Consider the following 18137-nt stretch of genomic DNA (forward strand, 5'->3'; position numbering starts at 1 on the left):
TTTGGCTCTGATTTTAAATATTTCCTTCCTTATACTGGTTCTGGTATTAGTTTACATTTCAAGACCCTTGATATGCCTCATAAATTATTTAAGATTTTTCAGATTTTCTTATGTAGACACTCATAGCTATAAACTTTCCTTTTAGAACTACCTTCACAGTGTCCCACAGATTCTAGTGTGTTGTAACACTACTTTTGTTTGATTCTAATAATTTTGAAATTTCTCTCCCAATCTCTTTTATCACCAATTTAACACTCAAAAGTGTATTGTTCAATCTCCATGAGTACACATAGTTTCTATATTTTTTTTCCCTTTTTTGGTGTTGATTGTTTTCCAGTGGAGATTGCACCCTGGGGCACTGAGATACAACACCAGCCCTTTTATTTTTCATTTTGAGATGGGGTCTCACTAAGTTGCTTAGGGTCTCTAAATTGCTGAGGCTGGTCTTGAGCTTGAGATCTCCTGTCTAAGCCTCCCAAGTTGTTGGAATTACAGGCATGCACCACCATACCCTGCTTCTGGTATTGATTTCTAATTTCTTTCCATTATGATCAAATAAGATAAAGGGAATTATATTGATTTTGTTTTTGCTAAGATTTGATATATGATTAAGATATTATCTTTTGAAGAAGGTTTCATGACCAGGTCAAAAGTAAATGAGAAGTAAGAAGAAAGTACCTATTGTTGGATGCAATATTTTATAGATGACTTTTAAGTGCATTTGATTTAGAAGATTTTTTAGGTCTGAAGAATCTTTACTGAGTTTACGTCTATATATCTGATCTATTGGTGAGAGAGGTGTGTTGAAATCACCTAGTATTATTGTATACTACTTCATATATCCACTTCCAAAACCTAATTTATTTTCTTAATAAGATTTTTGAGAAGATTTTATTTTTACCACCATGATGGTCACTAAGATAAAACAAATGATTTCTTGGTCCCAGCAATGAATTCCTCTGGAGATGACAAAAATACGCTGAGAGAAATGAAAGAAATGCAAAAGGAAGATGCAGACAGATGTTTAGAGGGTTTGCATATAAGGGAATCTTCATGCTCAGTGGTAGAGCACTGGCATAGCATGTGTGAGGTACTGGGTTCAATTCTCAGCACCAATAAAAAATAAAATAAAGGTATTGTGTTCTACCTATAACATATATATATATATTAAATAATAAAATTAAATTTAGAGAGGAGCAAAAGGGGGGATAAGAAAACATACAAAGATGTTGTGTCCACCGAAAACTAAAAAATAAATACTAAAATTCTCTCTCTCTCTCTCTCTCTCTTTCTCTTTAAAAAAAAAGAAGATATGTCAAGAGCTTTGTAATGTTTTGAACAACTAATAATAAAAAAAGTTTAAATGATTCCAAAAAATAAATAATTTAAAAAAATAAAAAAGAAAAAAAAAGAAAACAAATCTTACTGAGAAAAAAAGGCTTGTTTCCACTGAGGTGATCAAAACTGTTGGCAAGAATGAATGTTCAGGCTGGGGATGTGGCTCAAGTGGTAGCGCGCTCGCCTGGCATGCGTGCGGCCCGGGTTCGATCCTTAGCACCACATACAAACAAAGATGTTGTGTCTGCCGATAACTAAATAAAATAAAATATTAAAATTCTCTCAAAAAAAAAAAGAATGAATGTTCATTTCTTATGCTGATTTGTCATTCTTTTCATTTATTTTGGGTAAACGGCTGGAGGTTGTTAAGTCTCATATCTTTATGTTTCTCCCCAAATTGCTAGCTATTTTGGCCATGAGCCAAAACTGATTATAATAGCTTTCAGTTGTCAGTCTCTACTATCGGATGGGATTCACTGGGGAGTGTTAATAACTAGTGTATTCTCATAGTGGGTCTAATGCAGAGTTCTAAACGGGAAATTTCAGTAGCTGGAGTTTGGCCTCAACTGACCATTGGAACTCTGTCAGTGGACATTTGAGATTTGGTCCACACCTTCCTGTCACCAGAGAAATGTTCATCTCTGGTAGATGCCTGGACTTCTAGTGCCTCCCCAAATTTTCACTACCAGGGTTAGGAGTCTCACTCTGAACAAGCTTCACATATTCCATCTCCATAATTGTGAATTACCAGAACCACACCTGGAGTATACACACCCCTGTCTGGTGTGTTGCCGGTGTCTTCCCAGATGCTTGGGTGAGACAGCAGCAACAAAGGGAGCTCTCTCTCCCTAGTATCCTGAGCCCAGAGCACTCTAGGCACAATGCCTTCTGCACCTGCTTCAATTTTGCTCGTCCAGATATACTCTGAACCCCACAGTAGACAATCGTTGGGTCAGGCAGGCAATTTCTTTAATATTTTTTCTATCTCCAGCCTCTTCTCACTGCCACATAGCCACTCAAAAATGGTTTCCACCATTGCAGCACTGATTCTGGTTGTACTCTCTGCCCCTCAATCAATTGATTTTAAATTCGTTTCGATTTACTCAATTGATTACTTCCCAGCTTGGATTGTGGCTAAATAGTAGAATGCTTGCCTTGCATGTGAGACACTGGGTTTGACTCTCAGTACCACATATAAATGAATAAATAAAATAAAGGTCCATTGTCAACTACTGCCTCCACTATCTCTGGGCTAATGAAGGTCATCCTCCTCAACTGTTCCTCAGGTTCTCCCAAGCCAATTTTACTCGCCATGTTTTTCTCTCTCTTTGCCTGTTCTCCCACTCCCCTCCACGGTGGGCTGGTGGTGCTAGTGCCAGTCAAGCTGACACATCTCTCATATATTATTTCTTATATTATGTTCAAAATTTCTGACATTATGTGTGTCTATAATTATTTTGCTGTCCAATATTGAATTTCAGTGAATTCCCTTAGTCACCCATCTCAGTGAAGTGCAGTCTTTCTGCTTTTTAAGTCTTGAGCCAAGGCTCTGCTGGGAAGTGCACCCTTTCTCTAATCTATCATATTCTGCCTAATTCTGTTCTGTTTGTTAATGTGAGTTATGAAAGTCTGCTGTTCCTACAGACATTCACTTGATGTTTTCATTTAAATGATGCTATTTATCATGTCCTTTGTTGCATATAATAAGAGTCTTTTACTCTCTGGCATAACTTCAATAAAATCTATGTTCAAAGAAAATAAAAACTGCAAAATTTACTCAGTATTATAGGAGTAATTATAGTTTACTTTCTGATGCATTATATACACTAAAATGTGTATATATTTTTTCTCCCTTATATGTATATGATATATGATGTATATAACATAAATATATGTTAGTGTGTTTCTCATATATTATTTCTTATATTATGGTACATTATAGCACATTCTAATAATGTACTACCTAGTGTCTTAAGAGAGATGGGTAAAGGAGAAGTTGCTAACAAGTAAAAATATTATTTTAAATGATTGAAAAATAAATTCATTTTCAAGGATTTTTTAAATGATGAGAATTAATGCCAAACTCAATCTAACTACAAGAAATATTTAAGGATCTTCTAAACATGAAACACTGATTACTGATAAAAACTTGTGTATACAAAAAGGGGAGGTGAAGAAATGAAATGATGTGAATATATCAAAATGGATATTAAATGGATAAAATACTAATGACAAATTTCAAGTTTAAAAATATATGTCAGCATTATATTTCAGAAAGAAAATATAGGTATTAAAAATAAAAAGGTAGTTTTGATTGAGAAAAAGTAAAATTACTAATTTATCAGACTTTAATGAGTAAACATATGCTATAAAATGAAGAGTGCTAATAAAAATATTTAAAATATCAAATTGCTAGGGGCTGTAATGCACACCTATAGTCCTAGCAGCTCCAGCTCAGGAAACTGAGGCAGGAGGATCACAAGTTCAAAGACAGCTTCAGCAACTTAGCAAGGCCCTAAGGAACTTAAAAAGACTCTGACTCCAAATAAAAATTAAAAAGGGTTGGGGTTGGGCTGAGCATGTGGCTCAGTGGTACAGTGCTTGCCTAGCACGTGTGAGGCACTGGGTTTGATCTTCAGTACCACATAAAAAAATAAGTTGAATAAAGTTATTGTGTTCATCTACAAATAAAAAATAAATTTTATTTTTGAAAAAAGGCCTGGGGTTATGGCTCAGTGGTTAAGCACTTCTGGGTTCAATCCCTGGTACCCCCCCAAAATTAATAATCTTGTATAGTGGAAATTGAACAATAAAAAACTTATTTTAAAAATCATAGAAAAAGTAGAGTACAAAAATGTTTGCATACAATCTAAGTTAAATTTAAATTAACATTAATAGTTATATTAATGTATCTATATATAAATAAAATCCATATGTAATATATTTAATAATGTGATAATTATGTTAATCATAAATATAATAATACCCAAGTTAAGTACATGTGTTTATGCTTAAAAATAAATACTTGTCTTCCTAAAGTCAGTATCATGTATTGCATATACCCCAAGCAACTAAAATGTTCTCCATAAATAAAAGTTCTTAAATGAAAAAATTATGTTTGTTATTTTAGTGAGATAGTCTTTTAATAGAAGCATAAAGAAAGATGAAAGTAAAAAGGTGAAGGAAGAGCAGCACAAACCAAAAGAAATTTGTTGAGAGTTAATGAACTATCATAATATTAGGGAAAAATCATTAGAAGTGAAGAAGCATAATTTAAAGTGGAAGATTCGTTATCCAAACAATTAACTTTTAAAAATAATGCATGCATACCTAAACTAACAAGTTTGACATAGAATTAAAAATAACTGAAAAGGCAAAAAAAATCATTAATGAGTATTTAAACCTTTTCTATTTCTGCTTATCATATGAGATATATCAGTCTCTAAAAAATAAAATATGCATATGCACATAGTTATGGACTTTATACTAACACAAAATAATCATGTTTTAAACTCCCATGAAATCTTTCCAAATACATCATTTTGTCAAGTTTCTAAGGATATTAACATAAAAATATATGGAACTATGTTCCCAATGCAGAAGACACTAGTCAAGTTTTTCCAGTAGCTTCTTGAAATATAGGAATTCAAATAAAAAATAAATAAAATTTAAAAATCAGTTTCTCAGTCATATCAACAACATTAAGATAATAGAGCATTTCAGCCTCACAGAAAGTTCTAAGTAATATTTACCTAAAAAAGAAGCCAATAACCAAAAATGGTTTTTAATGGTTTATATGGTTTTTAATTCAGCAATATATTTCTAAGTAGTTTATGGGCTAAAAAAAAAAATCACAGTAAGCCAGGTACAATGGCACATGCCTGTAATCCTAGCATCTTGGGAGGTTGAGACAGAAAGATTGCAAATTCAAGGCCAGTCTCAGAAACTTAGTGATACCCTAAGCAAATTAGTGAGACTCTGTTTCAAATTTTTAAAAAAGGACTGGGGATTTAGTTTAGAGGTAAAGTGCCTCTGGGTTCAATTCCTAGTGTCAAAGGGGGAAAAGAGAAAAAGAAGGAGGAGGAGGAGGAGGAGGAGGAGGAGGAGGAGGAGGAGGAGGAGGAGGAGATGATCACAATAAATGTTCACAATTTTTATATGAATTACAAGGAAAATATAATCAGAAAAACTTTTCTTTCAAAATTGACTTAAAGGCAATATTAAGAAAAAAGAAAAGAAATTGAATTTTGAGCATGTGTTAGAAGAAAGTAAAAAGAAAAAAGCTAAAATTAAACACAAATGAACCAGAAAGTAGAAACAATAAATAGTATAAAATCATGAAAACAAAATTACAGTAGCAAAGATCAATAAAATCAAAGGTTCTTTCATTGAAAAGACATAATAAAATTGACAAAACATTGTTGAAGAAAAGATTTGGAAATGTCTAAATACTTTATGTCTAAATTAAAATGAGAATACTATTATGGTTTTACAGATATTAAACATATTAAAACCATAATAAGAATTTTTTAACAGCTTCTCACACTTGTTAATACGCAAAGAGTGCAAGATTTGAGGCATAGGCAGGAAAAGGATAATTAACCCTAGAATTGGACCTTGGATAAAGAAAGCTGGCAATAGACCAGCCACAGAGTTGTATTATATTGAGAATCCCTAACATGCAGAATAAGAATTAAATCCTAAAGGCCAGAGAGAAAAATATCAAATTATGTATAGGGGGAAACCAATTCGGATTTCAGCAGATTTCTCAACCCAGGCCTTCAAAGCTAGGAATCCTGGAATAATATATATCAAGCTCTGAAAGAAATGGATGCAACCAAGAATTTAATATCCAGAAAAATTGCTTCAGATTTGAAGATGAAATAAATATCTTCCATAATAAACCAAGTTAAAAAGAATTCACAACTAGAAAGCCTACACTACAGAACATTCTCAACCAAATATTCCATGAGGATAAAATGAAAAAAAAAAAAAAAGTGAAAACCAGCAAAGGGAGGAACTACACTAAAAGAATACTCAATCAAAGGAGAAACTAATTCAAATTAAAAACCAGAAATAAGCCAAAATTACCAGAAATACAAATCACAACAACCTTGAATGCTTATGGCCTAAATTCATCAATCAAAAGACATAGATTGGCAGATTGGATTAAAAAACAAGCCCCTTCACATAAATACAGTTATCTCATACTAGACAAGGCACCAAAAACATATATTAGAGAAAAGATAACCTCTTTACCATAGTGCTGGGAAAACTGAAAATCCTATGCAACAAAATGAAAGTAAGCCCCTATCTCTCACCAGGCACAAAACTCAACTCAAAGTGGATCAAGGATGTAGGAATTAGATCAGAGACCCTGCAACTAATAGAAGAAAAAGTAGAATTAGGCCCTGACTTCCTTAACAAGACTCCTATAGTGCAAGAAATAAAATTAAGAATCAATAAATGGGATGAATTTAAACTGACAAGCTTCTTCTCAGCAAAAGAAACAATCAGTGAGGTGAATAGAGAGCCTACAGAATGGGAGCAAATTTTTACTACACACACATCAGATATAGCACTAATCTCTAGGATATATAAAGAACTCAAAAAACTTAACACCAAAAAAATAATAATAATAACCCAATCAATAAATCAGCTAAGGAACTGAACAGACACTTCTCAGAAGTAATATATAATCAATCAACAAATATTAAACATCTCTAGCAATTAGAGAAATGCAAATCAAAACTCCTCTAAGATTTCATCTCACTTCAGTCAGAATGGCAGCTATTATGCATACAAACAACAATAAGTGTTCCCAAGGATGTGGGGGAAAAGGCACACTCACACATTGCTGGTGGGACTGCAAATTGGTACCACCAATTTGGAAAGCAGTATGGAGATTCCTTGGAAAACTGAGAATGGAACAACCATTTGACCCAGCTATCCGTCTCCTCCATCTATACCCAAAGGTATATACAGGGACACAGCCACATCAATGTTTCTAGCAGCACAATTCACAAAACCTAAACAGTGGAGCCAACCTAAATGCCCTTCAGTAGATGAATGGATAAAGAAAATGTAATATATATACACATTGGAATATTATTCAACAGTAAAAGAGATTAAAATCATGGCATTTGCAGATAAATGAATGAATCCTAAGTGAAGTAAGCCAATACCCAAAACCAAATGCCAAATGTTTTCTCTGATATGTTTTCTGCTGATTCATAATGGGGATGAAGGGCCATGTGAGGAACAGGCAAACTTTAGATAGGTCAAAGGGAAGGGAACGGAAGGGAAGGGGCATGATGTAGAAAAGACAGTGGAATGAGATGGACAGTACCTGTATAAAGACACGAATGGTGTGACTACTTTGTGTACACCAGAGACATGAAAAATTGTGCTCTATATGTGTAATATGAATTGAAATGCATTCTGCTGTCATATATGACAAATTAGAATAAGTAAAAAAAAAAAGATCCAACAATAAACACTCTCCAAGAGATTCATTTCATAGGCAAAGACATTCACAAACTGAAAGTGAAAGGATGGGGAAAAAAACATATCACTCATTTGGATTGCATAAATAAGCAGAGTTTCCATCCTCATGTAAGAATATATTTTAACATCTATAGGAAATAGAAAATTCCTACAAAATACCTATTTAAAATTTTAGTATAACAAATAGTTGAGCAAAACTATATATTAAATAAATTTATTAAAGAAATTTAATCTGTTATATAAACCATTCTAAAGACTAATCCTACAAATACATATGGTATCGTGAGTCAGTCAGCTTTCATCATGGACATATTTCATTATGAAATACCTGACAAAAATTACTTGGAAGAGGAAATATTTATTTTGGCTCATAGTTTCAGAGATTCAGTTCATGGTCCACTAACACCAATTTTATTTCATAAATTCAAGATTATTTAATATTTTAGAAAGATATAGGTAATTTTTTCATAAACACCATACAGAGAAAACATCATTCCAATTGATACAAAAAATAATAATAAAAAATCACTTGATAACAAAGTCTAATAGAAAAATAAGAATATTACAGAACTGTATCTATTGGAGAAGTTGTGATAAAAATTCATAAATCAGATGAAATGTTGAAATTTTTTTCTAGAGTAGGAAATGATACACGTAATATAAATAGAACTTTGAAAATCAAGCAATTGCACTTGGAAAGAAAATAGAAGTGTGATTATTTATATATAAAGCAGTAGTTTACAGAGAAAATACATAATAATCTATATTTGAATGTTAGCATTAATTCATAAAATCAATGAAGCATTGGATGTAAGATCAACATGTAACCATCAATCATAATTTTATTCACAGCAACAAAAATTACTAAAAACAATTTACATTTAAAAATAAGGATGTCATTTACAAAACCGTTATTGTGAATACTTAAATTTCTGTAAGACTAATATCAAAAGAACATGTGATCAAGAAAAATTAAATAACCCTAATTTGTTGAAGAACATAGCATAGTCAATATTATAAGGATGACTAAACTTTACCTGAGTCAATGCAATCTCAAAGATAATTCTGGAAAAAAATGTTTTAACAGCATCATTGAAATACCCAGCATAAAATTCATACTGTTAAATTCTATAAATCAGTGATTTTTAGTATATTCACTTAGCTACAATCATCACTGCTATCAGAAATCTAAACAATTTCCATCACTCCAAAAAAAAAAAAAAAAAACACATACTTAGTAGTGGTCAAGTTCCATTGCGTCATAATCTTAGCCCTGGTAACCACTAATCCACACTGTTTCCACAGGTTTGTCTGTTTTTGGCATTTCACAGAAATGGACTCAGGTAACATGGAATCTTTTAGAAAGGTTGAATGTCATGAATAGAATATTGAGTAAAAAAAGACAGACACAAAGTATTATTTTTATTTTTGGCATATATTAGAATTCAATAATTGTTTTTTGAAAATTTTTGTTATTAGAACAAATGATATAATTCCATTCTAAGACTAAAGCAATCCTAATATTACTTCCTCTTCATGAAATACAAAATTACCTGACAGACTTCAGATTTAGGTGTATTAATGTTAAAGCTTATGTTTACAATTGTATGTATTTGAAGATTCGCAACTGTCTGATTTAAGCTCAGATGAGTACAGCATAGCACAGTTACGTTCATCATCTGATGATTCCTTTACCCTGTAATGATGAAAAGTGCAGAATTCAGTTATATTTTATAGAAAAAAATCTATTAAGTGAAAGCATTTTTCTTGTAATTGTAAAAAACAATACTAAAATGGATGACATTTTCATATAATTTTAGTAAAAGCTAGTAATTATAAAGACAATCCATTCTTTAATATTTATGTCAACATTTCACTAATTTGCAATATTTTTTACATGTTTATAAGTCAAATTATTAATACTATTCTTTCGAACATAATTTTTTTAGATGTAGCATAATTTAAAAAAAAAAAAAACTTACTTTAATTTGAAAGTTGAGCCATTTATCAATTTCCATGGATGATCCTTGCTCTTACGAAAGACTCCAACCCATGACAGAAGTGAGAGGGAATGTAGAAAAGACTGCCAGAAAACAGAATTTTTATTTAAATAATCAGTGTGAAAGGTTTCATTACTTTTAAAAATAGTACATTATGTCATAGTATCTTAATGTTCCCAACCAATTAATTGGATAAACAATAAACCCACTTTTTGTATTGTTGAAAACCTTGCATAAATGTTCATAATTGAACATTTTTTGAACTTTAAAATTAACTCTTTATTTAATAACCACATGCTGTTTCTGTGAATAAGGAATACTGTGATTCATGTATTCTGTTACACATGTTAACAAAATAAACATAGCAAGAATTTAAATAAGTTTCCAGACACTATATATTTAATTCTCCAGAGGCTGTGTCTAAATCAATGTATTTTTCCACTATGTTCCTCAGAGTGTGAGTTTTAGAAGGAAATTAAGGGTTTCCACTGAAGAAATAAATTACATGGAAGCCAAAAATCAGGTGTTCTATGCACCACATCATTTTTTAAAGTCTCTACTGTTATCTGTTTCTGTATTTGTGAAATGCTGATAGTTCAGTGAAGGTGGCATTGATTTGTGTCTCTCTGCTGCTACATGATAATACAACTATAAATTATGGGATTAGTGAAAGACAGGAGCAAAAAAGAATTCTGAAAGATGGAAAGAAAGAGGTAAAACTGGTTTGACACTGTAGTATTAGGGAACCACAAAGGACTTAAATCCCTTATCCAAAAGAAGAAAGTGCCCCTTGCATGCTGGCTCCCTACCCAACCTAGCAATAAGAGGTAGCTCTTGTAAGCTCCTCTGTGTGAAAGGAACTCCCATTAGCAGGACCCGACACAGTAGAAACCATTGGTGAAGATGATCTTTCAGAATATCCATCAACAGCGTGAGGGGATTCAGAAAAAGGAATTCCACCTTGGAAGTCTGTTTGTCCCTGGGGGCATGAGACTCACCGCTCCCATCCAGAGATCAGCTATTGGAACGGATTTTTAAATGTTATATCCACATAATACAGTAGTGAAAATTAGAAAATTACAGGTAAATGTAGTAAGATGGATAAATCACCCAAATACCATATAAGATTGAAACGGGAAAAAATAAAAATGCATAGTTATGATTGCATTCATGTAAAGTTCAAAAACAGGCAAAGCTAATTTATCATAGCAGAAGCCAAGATAGTGGTTTAGGCAGGAGCCAGAATGTTGAGCACATATGCAAGGGTGGGGACAGGTGGGAATTGGAAACTTTTTATCTAGTGATCTGACTATAATTACCTCAGTCTAGTCACTTTGCAATCAATCTGCACAATCAAGAGATGTTTAGTTTTCTTTATGTGAAATAAAATTAAATAGTAAAGTTTATTTCAGAATGAAAGGATAAAATTTTTATGAGCATGACTTTTCATAAAAAGGAAATAAACAAATGTATATTAAAGCATACAAATAAAGATAAAATCATAAAGCCAAATAATGAAATATTATTCAGACTTGTAAATACCTGGCAAATATGTTCAAGAATATGAATGAATTCTGTAAATATAATATTGCCCATGAAAAAGCTTTTAATAGAATGAAACATTTAAAACCTTACCATTTCTTCTTCATTGTCTATATAAAGCAGATTAGAGTTCTTAGAAGCACAGGACACCAAACTCTCATTCCAAGTCACTTTTTCTATGCTAATGTAGTAACAGTTATTCGAATATGTTAACCATTCCTTTGGACAACGTCTGCAATGATATGCTGAAGGAAGATTTTCATGAATTTTTATTCAGAAATGAGGTAAATTTTTTAAAATTAAAATGAATTTACATATTTGTGTACATAAAAAAATTGTATACCACATACCTATGTACCCCTTGGGCAGTTACATATTAAACCAAAAATATACTTATATACACAAACACGGAAAAGGACCAGCCTCTCATCCCATGGATGTGCCCATAGAAAGCAAACAAAGAGAAAAACCTCACATGAGACTCTTAAAGATCACTGAACACTTCTTTTTCTAGAATATAAAATTAGTTTATGCCATGTAATGTACCAAAATTAGGAAATTGGAGCCATTAGGCCAAAAGATTATATAGTTATTTTAAATTGGAATTTCATCTTATTGTCTGGACAAAAAGAAATGTCCTCCTATAATCTTTATTTATGGGAATTTAGTGCCAATTTTTCTAGATGTATTTTTCCCCAAGAAATTGATTACCATCTTTGCATAGCTTTAGTCACATAGAAAAATATAATATATACAAATATATCAGAACTTTGAAAATCATTATGTACCTTTCTGGGTTCCTATCAGGGAAGAATTATTCTCCTCCTGTATTACAGTAGCTAGAAAAATTAAAATAGGTCTTATAAAAATTATTATCCAAATACATCATAATCATTTTAGTTTCTTAGTGTAAAATATATGTATTATTTAGAATGAGAATAATGTAGACTCAAATTGATTTTTAAAAGAAAATCAATAAAGAAAAAAATTACTTCAATGAAAACCTAACATCACCATCTCTTTCAGTACAATATTTAGCATAACCACATTCAGAACACAATTTATATTTCTCAGTGAAACTTCCCAGTCTCCTAAAGTATGTTTTTGAGTTACAAAATCACAATAGATAAACATAATATAAAATACTTACTGCAATCCTTCAGTTATATTTTTGACAAATTCAGAATAACCATTTCACATTTAGTCTAAATATTAAAAGGAAAGTTCTGTTCCCTGAAATGAAATATATAGAGGACCTTCCAATGATTAGTGAAAACTTCCCTTATAATCTTCCAAAAATATTCTTACATGGAATAACAACTGTAATCATCACCACCACAGTGACCATTAAAACAAAGCAGGTGATTCCCAGGATCCCAGCAATGAGCTTCTCTGGAGGTGATGGAAACTCTGCAGAGGAGAAATGGTAGCACGGAGAAAGGAAGATGCAGATAGCTGTTCAGAAGGTTTACATACAAGAGAAACCCCATACACCGGGAATCATAAAGATAAATTTGAACCCAATTTCACGTCTACCATTGTAATCTGTCTTTAGAATACACCATCACATTTTCAATGAACACAATGCTCCAGAAGTTCTTTATCAAGGATTAGAAACTTCAACAATGTGACAAAAACTAGTCTTCATATTTTAAAATAGAGTAACAGCTCAAGTTAGAACTCCTATCATCACAAATATGAGAGTTTATTCCCTACTTCCTACCCACACATCTGCATCCCAACTACACATCCTAGAACAGCTAGACACTGAGGATTGATTACATATTTTACCTTTGCAGTGGTTGTCCTTGTCATTCCCTGGATGTTCCTGAGAAGAATTTCGAAGATTTAAATCTGCATAAGTTATTTCCTCCTCAGTTACTGAAATGGAGCTTTTAATGTCCTTATATTTTCTTCGCTGCTTCTTTGGGTTCTTGCCAAGATTCAGTTCTGTGTAGATCACTCCTTGATTACTCATTTCTGAAGCTGAGTTGATGTCAGGGACTGTGCTCTGATAATTGTGCTTAACTAATGGCATATGTGGTGATGAGAACCTTAATGCAGTCAATGGGCGGGGTGAGGAGCAAGTGTTGGTGCTCACTTTGCTTTTGAAGATGGCAAATCTTTCCCAAGAGAATTAAACATTAAAACTTATGGTTAAATTAGGTAATATTTTAAGGATCCTCTACTTTTGACAAAATATTATTGGTGGGGCATCAAACAATAAATTAGTGATAAATTAAGATGCTTATGAATAAGGAGATCTTTAATAAAGTTGGTTTGCACAGAAATAATTTAAGATCATGAAGAATAATATTGGCATGAAAAATCACAATGCTGTAATAGAAGAAAGTATATGTTGACTTTATGATAAATTGACATCCAATGAGGTTTAAACTGTTTAAACAGAGAATTGAGAAGTAGACACATCTTAACTTCTTGCACTGTCCTACCTTTATTTAGTGGCTTATATGTATTTATTAAAATTGATTAGAAGTATTAAATAGTCTTATTTTGAATAATTGAGAAGTGATTAGGAAATTACTAAAAATTAAGGATATTGTATATGTTGAAAAATGTTCTCTGACATTAAAAACATATGCATGACATAAACAGTATTGAAAAGACTACAAAAGTAATTTTAATACTTATTTTATGGAAATAATTGGCTATGAGATCATGAAATGATAAAGTATAGAGTTTTCATTGTAAGTTGAAACTTCCAGATAGTCTATGGTCATGAAAATCATTGAGGGTTACTTTAGTTGTATAAGTAATTAGAATAATGCAGATAAAGTAATTTTATAATTATCAATAACCAAGTTTACTCTTCTAAAATTCAAATATGAATATATAAAATATAATGCATGTAAAACACTTAACACAATCTGGCACTTAAAATTTTCCATAAATGTTAGCTATTTAAACTACTATTTAAGTCATAATTGCTGTCATTGTTTATAAATCATATCAGCTATGCCATGTATAAGAAACCTTTATACAAGTTTGATATATATTTATTGATTAATTGTTTAGAAGTCTTTATTAAGTTTAGTAGTTTGTTTAAGCTAGCTCATCCGGATTTTTATTGAAAGCATAAACTACAGTTATTTACCATCTAAGTAAGTATCTGATGATTTACATTTGGCTTTCACCATTCATAGAAATTTCTCTTAAGACTCTATAATGGCTGAGCTAAATATAAATTGTTATTTTTCAAATATTCAAAGCTTACTGATTATAATATTTAAAAATTAATGGTCTATTGTTTCAATGCCCCTGGATTTCATTTTAAATCATATTGATTAAAAAACCCCAATATATGTGGATGCACTTGATTAATTAGGTAATAATTAGAAACCTTTAAGAAATCCTCCAATGTATTTCATATTGTAAGAATTTTCCTCAACCTATTTAAGACATGGATGCCGTACTTTGATCTTATTGTCTATGACTTGTACTTCAGGTGCAGCATGTCTAGTATTTGCAACCCCCCTCTATCTGAGGTGGGCTAGCAGAGACAGGAGAGTAGCGACACATACCTTGTGTTGCCATCCTTTATTGGGAAGACCTGGTTATTCACATAAGGAGGTCTGCCATAGCTGAGTAAGAAAAGGTGAAATTGAATGACCTAAGTCCAGGATAAGAACAAACAATATCTATGATCTTCACAGATTGCCCTTTGAAGACTCAGAGTGAGTCAAGAATGGAAAAAGAAGATTTCTCATCAATGTGTCACTTTAGGTTGAACAGGAAATTCTCACACACAGGCTATTTTGAAATCAATTTATCTTATCACACATCACTCCAGAATATAGGACACTTGGGCTTCTGTTGAAGAACAATAGGGACTTCTAAGTGTGTCATTTAGTTTTTCCATTTCCAAGTGCCTCTAAAAACTTGTGTACATATTCTACAATATCTGGAGGGACAGAATTCTAATCACTCGTGCACTTAACTGGTTTCCATTTTAAACAAACATTTTCTTAAGAGAATCTTAGATTTTAATTTCTTTTTAAATATTAGGCTTCTGAATCTTAGGATTATATCTTTTTTATTTATTTGCTTTTGCTTTTTTGTTTTTGGGGGCATTGTTTTCATATTGCTTTTTGATTTCTGATGCTGGGGCCTAGGGCCTCATCTATACTAGGTATGTGTCTCATCACGGACTTCTTTTCCTCAAATTTTTTAAATCATTTATGTTATAATGGAAAAAAATACAAAACTCATAACATTTCAATAGAAATATATGTGTGTGTGTGTGTGTGTATACATACATACATGTCTCACTAATTATTCTGAGCAATTACTACACTTTCAACTTCTGTATTTGGCACAAAAAATACTAGTGCTGAACTTATTTTCTCTGCTTGAGTTCTTTAAACTTCTGCATTTTATTTTATTATTATTTCTTTTTATTTTATTTTATTTTTTTGGTGTACTGGGGCTAGAACCCCAAGCTTCACACATTCTAAGCAAGCACTCTCCCACTGAGCTACTTTTCAGTCTTTTGTTTTGTTGAGAAAGGTCTCACTAAGTATGGCCAGGCTGGTCTTCAACTTGCAATCTTCCTGCCTCAGCCCTCTGTGTAGCTTTAATTACAGGCATTATAGGTGTGCACCATTCTTTCCAGTTTAGGTTTTCAATACATTAATCTTCATAATTCCCTTGATAAAAATAAATATATTTAGATGGATAAAATATTATTTGATGTTGAGCTATATCAGCATGCCTGAGGTTAAAATATTAAATAACTACTCTTTCATTCACTCATTCTCAATCAAAACTGTCAATTTTAATAGGTATAATTAGTTGTAAGTGACAAAAAAGAAGTTAAAATCTAGAAAAGTATAAATTTCTTAAAATTTCTCCTAAAAGGTAACATCAACAAGTTAGCAGAATAGGAGTCCTTCATTCAAATCCCACCAGAGAAACAATAATTTTGCAGCCATCCATAGATGAAATGCCTTGGAATTCAGGAAGGAGTTTGAAAACTCTATTGAAGACCAAGATCAAGGAGAAGTGTTTTAAGAGGGTAGACTCATACCCATGTGGGGGATTTGCTGAAAGGGGTCCCTACTCTAGACCCAGAAATAGCCTTATCCCCTTTGAGTTCAGTTACAACCTATCAGGCTTTGGTCCTGCTACCAAAACCATCTACCAAGGGACCTGGAAAGAGTCATACTCACTAGAACTTTGAATGACAGTTTGATTGACCTCAGTCTAAGCTCAGACCATGGAACCACCATGTACCTTCACTCTGGCCCCTCTCAGCTTCACTCTGGGATCAATCTTGTTCCCTCAGGAACCTACTGTGAGATATACCCATTTACATTCCCAGAACAGGCTTGCTGACATCAGAAATAGACCCTGCTATGGTTTAGATATGATTTGTGCTTGCCAAGACTCACTCTGAAATTTTGTTGCCAATGTAACAGTGTTGAGAGGAGTGGGACATTTGAGAAGTGATTGGGTCATTGAGGCTCTCCCATCCTGAAGGAATTAATGTGGTACCTGTGAGGCAGAATTAGTTGGCATACGAATAAGTTGTTTAGGAAGTGAGTTTCACAGGTTGGGGTTGTGGCTTAGTGGTACAGTACTTGCCTAGCACATGTGAAACACTGGGTTCGATTCTCAGCACCACATAAAATAAATAAATAAATTTATGAAGCTTAAAAAAAAAAGTGAGTTTCACTTCTTTGACTCACTCTCTGCTTGTTCTCTCACCATATGACCCCTTTATTCCGTACATGCACTCTGGAGTAGCATGTGTCTTTCATCAAAAGACCAGTTGCTAGCACTTTCCTAGCTTCTAGATCCATGAACCAAAATAAAACTCTTTACCTTCTGTATTAAACATCCTCTTGAATTTTGCCATAGTAACAGAAGACATATTAATAAGGCATTTAATCAAAATTCCACCCCTCCACTGTAGCTTGGGAACAGTCCCACCCCCACAGGGACCTGAATTAGACTTGGTCACCAGCAGTAACTATGATCTGACCTGCTGAATTTGTGTGGATCCTTAAATGCCCCTGTAATTCAGTTCAAGTTCTTCTCGACTGCGACTTGAGCAAAGTCCTCCCTAGCCAGTTACACACCAAATAAATAATAGAATGTTCATGAACCCAAAGCATGAGAAACTTGGTCTCAACTATAGACACTGACAAAGCCCTGGGACTCCATTGCATCCCCTCTTAACTGTGGACCAGGGCAGTGTTGTCCACCCAGTAACCCACCCAATGACAGTGGAGGCTTTCTCAAGGACCCCCCAAAAGTCACAATATCACATACCTATTATTAGACCCACCATATGTACAAGAGGCAGACTATCATCCCAGCACTAGTCCTGTAAACCAATGTCCTAGACAGAGTCTGAGATGGGACAGAATCCATGTCCATTAGAGACCTAGTAACAGGCCCAACAACCATGGTTGCCACGGTGGACACAGAATCTCCAACCTTATTTGACTATTATCTTGAAGATAATTTCATCATCCCAGAAACAAAACAGAAGTCATTAAGCTGTCAAAAACAGGTTGTAAAGACTAAAAGAGGTATCTGCTCTTTCAAATGCAGACATAAGTGCAAGAATATATGGATAATGAAGAATCAGGCAAATAGAATATCAGCAAAGGAAACTAATAAAACTCTAATAACCAACCCCAAAATGGAGATCTGCAAATTCCCTAAAAGAGAATTCAAAAGAATCATTTTAAAAAATCTCAAAGAAGATCAAAAAAACACACA

At 32.8% G+C, this 18137-nt stretch overlaps 1 protein-coding gene across 2 annotated transcripts; it reads right to left on the minus strand.

Moving 5' to 3' along the window:
- Positions 1-9429: 9429 nt before the first annotated feature.
- On the minus strand, positions 9430-13365 carry LOC143396708 (NKG2-A/NKG2-B type II integral membrane protein-like). 2 transcript variants are annotated; one of them, XM_076852657.1, is made up of 6 exons: positions 13179-13365; positions 12696-12797; positions 12176-12226; positions 11481-11632; positions 9828-9928; positions 9430-9541 (listed from the first exon to the last, which is right to left on the minus strand). In XM_076852657.1, exons 1-6 carry the CDS (start codon positions 13363-13365, stop codon positions 9430-9432), a joined length of 705 nt encoding a protein of 234 aa, XP_076708772.1. The 2 variants fall into 2 exon arrangements, with proteins under 2 accessions (XP_076708772.1, XP_076708773.1); XM_076852658.1 differs by lacking the exon at positions 12176-12226.
- Positions 13366-18137: the final 4772 nt, after the last annotated feature.

This window comes from Callospermophilus lateralis, chromosome 4 (assembly GCF_048772815.1).
Source record: "Callospermophilus lateralis isolate mCalLat2 chromosome 4, mCalLat2.hap1, whole genome shotgun sequence".
NCBI lineage: Eukaryota > Metazoa > Chordata > Mammalia > Rodentia > Sciuridae > Callospermophilus > Callospermophilus lateralis.

Excerpts from the sequence above, each read along its gene's own strand:
- LOC143396708 (XM_076852657.1), bottom strand. The coding sequence starts at position 13,365 with ATGAGTAATCAAGGAGTGATCTACACAGAACTGAATCTTGGCAAGAAC. Across the intron at positions 12,798-13,178 it reads CAAGGACAACCACTGCAAAG|AGTTTCCATCACCTCCAGAG; the intron begins GTAAAATATGTA and ends TCTCCTCTGCAG. Across the intron at positions 11,633-12,175 it reads CCTGATAGGAACCCAGAAAG|CATATCATTGCAGACGTTGT; the intron begins GTACATAATGAT and ends ATCTTCCTTCAG.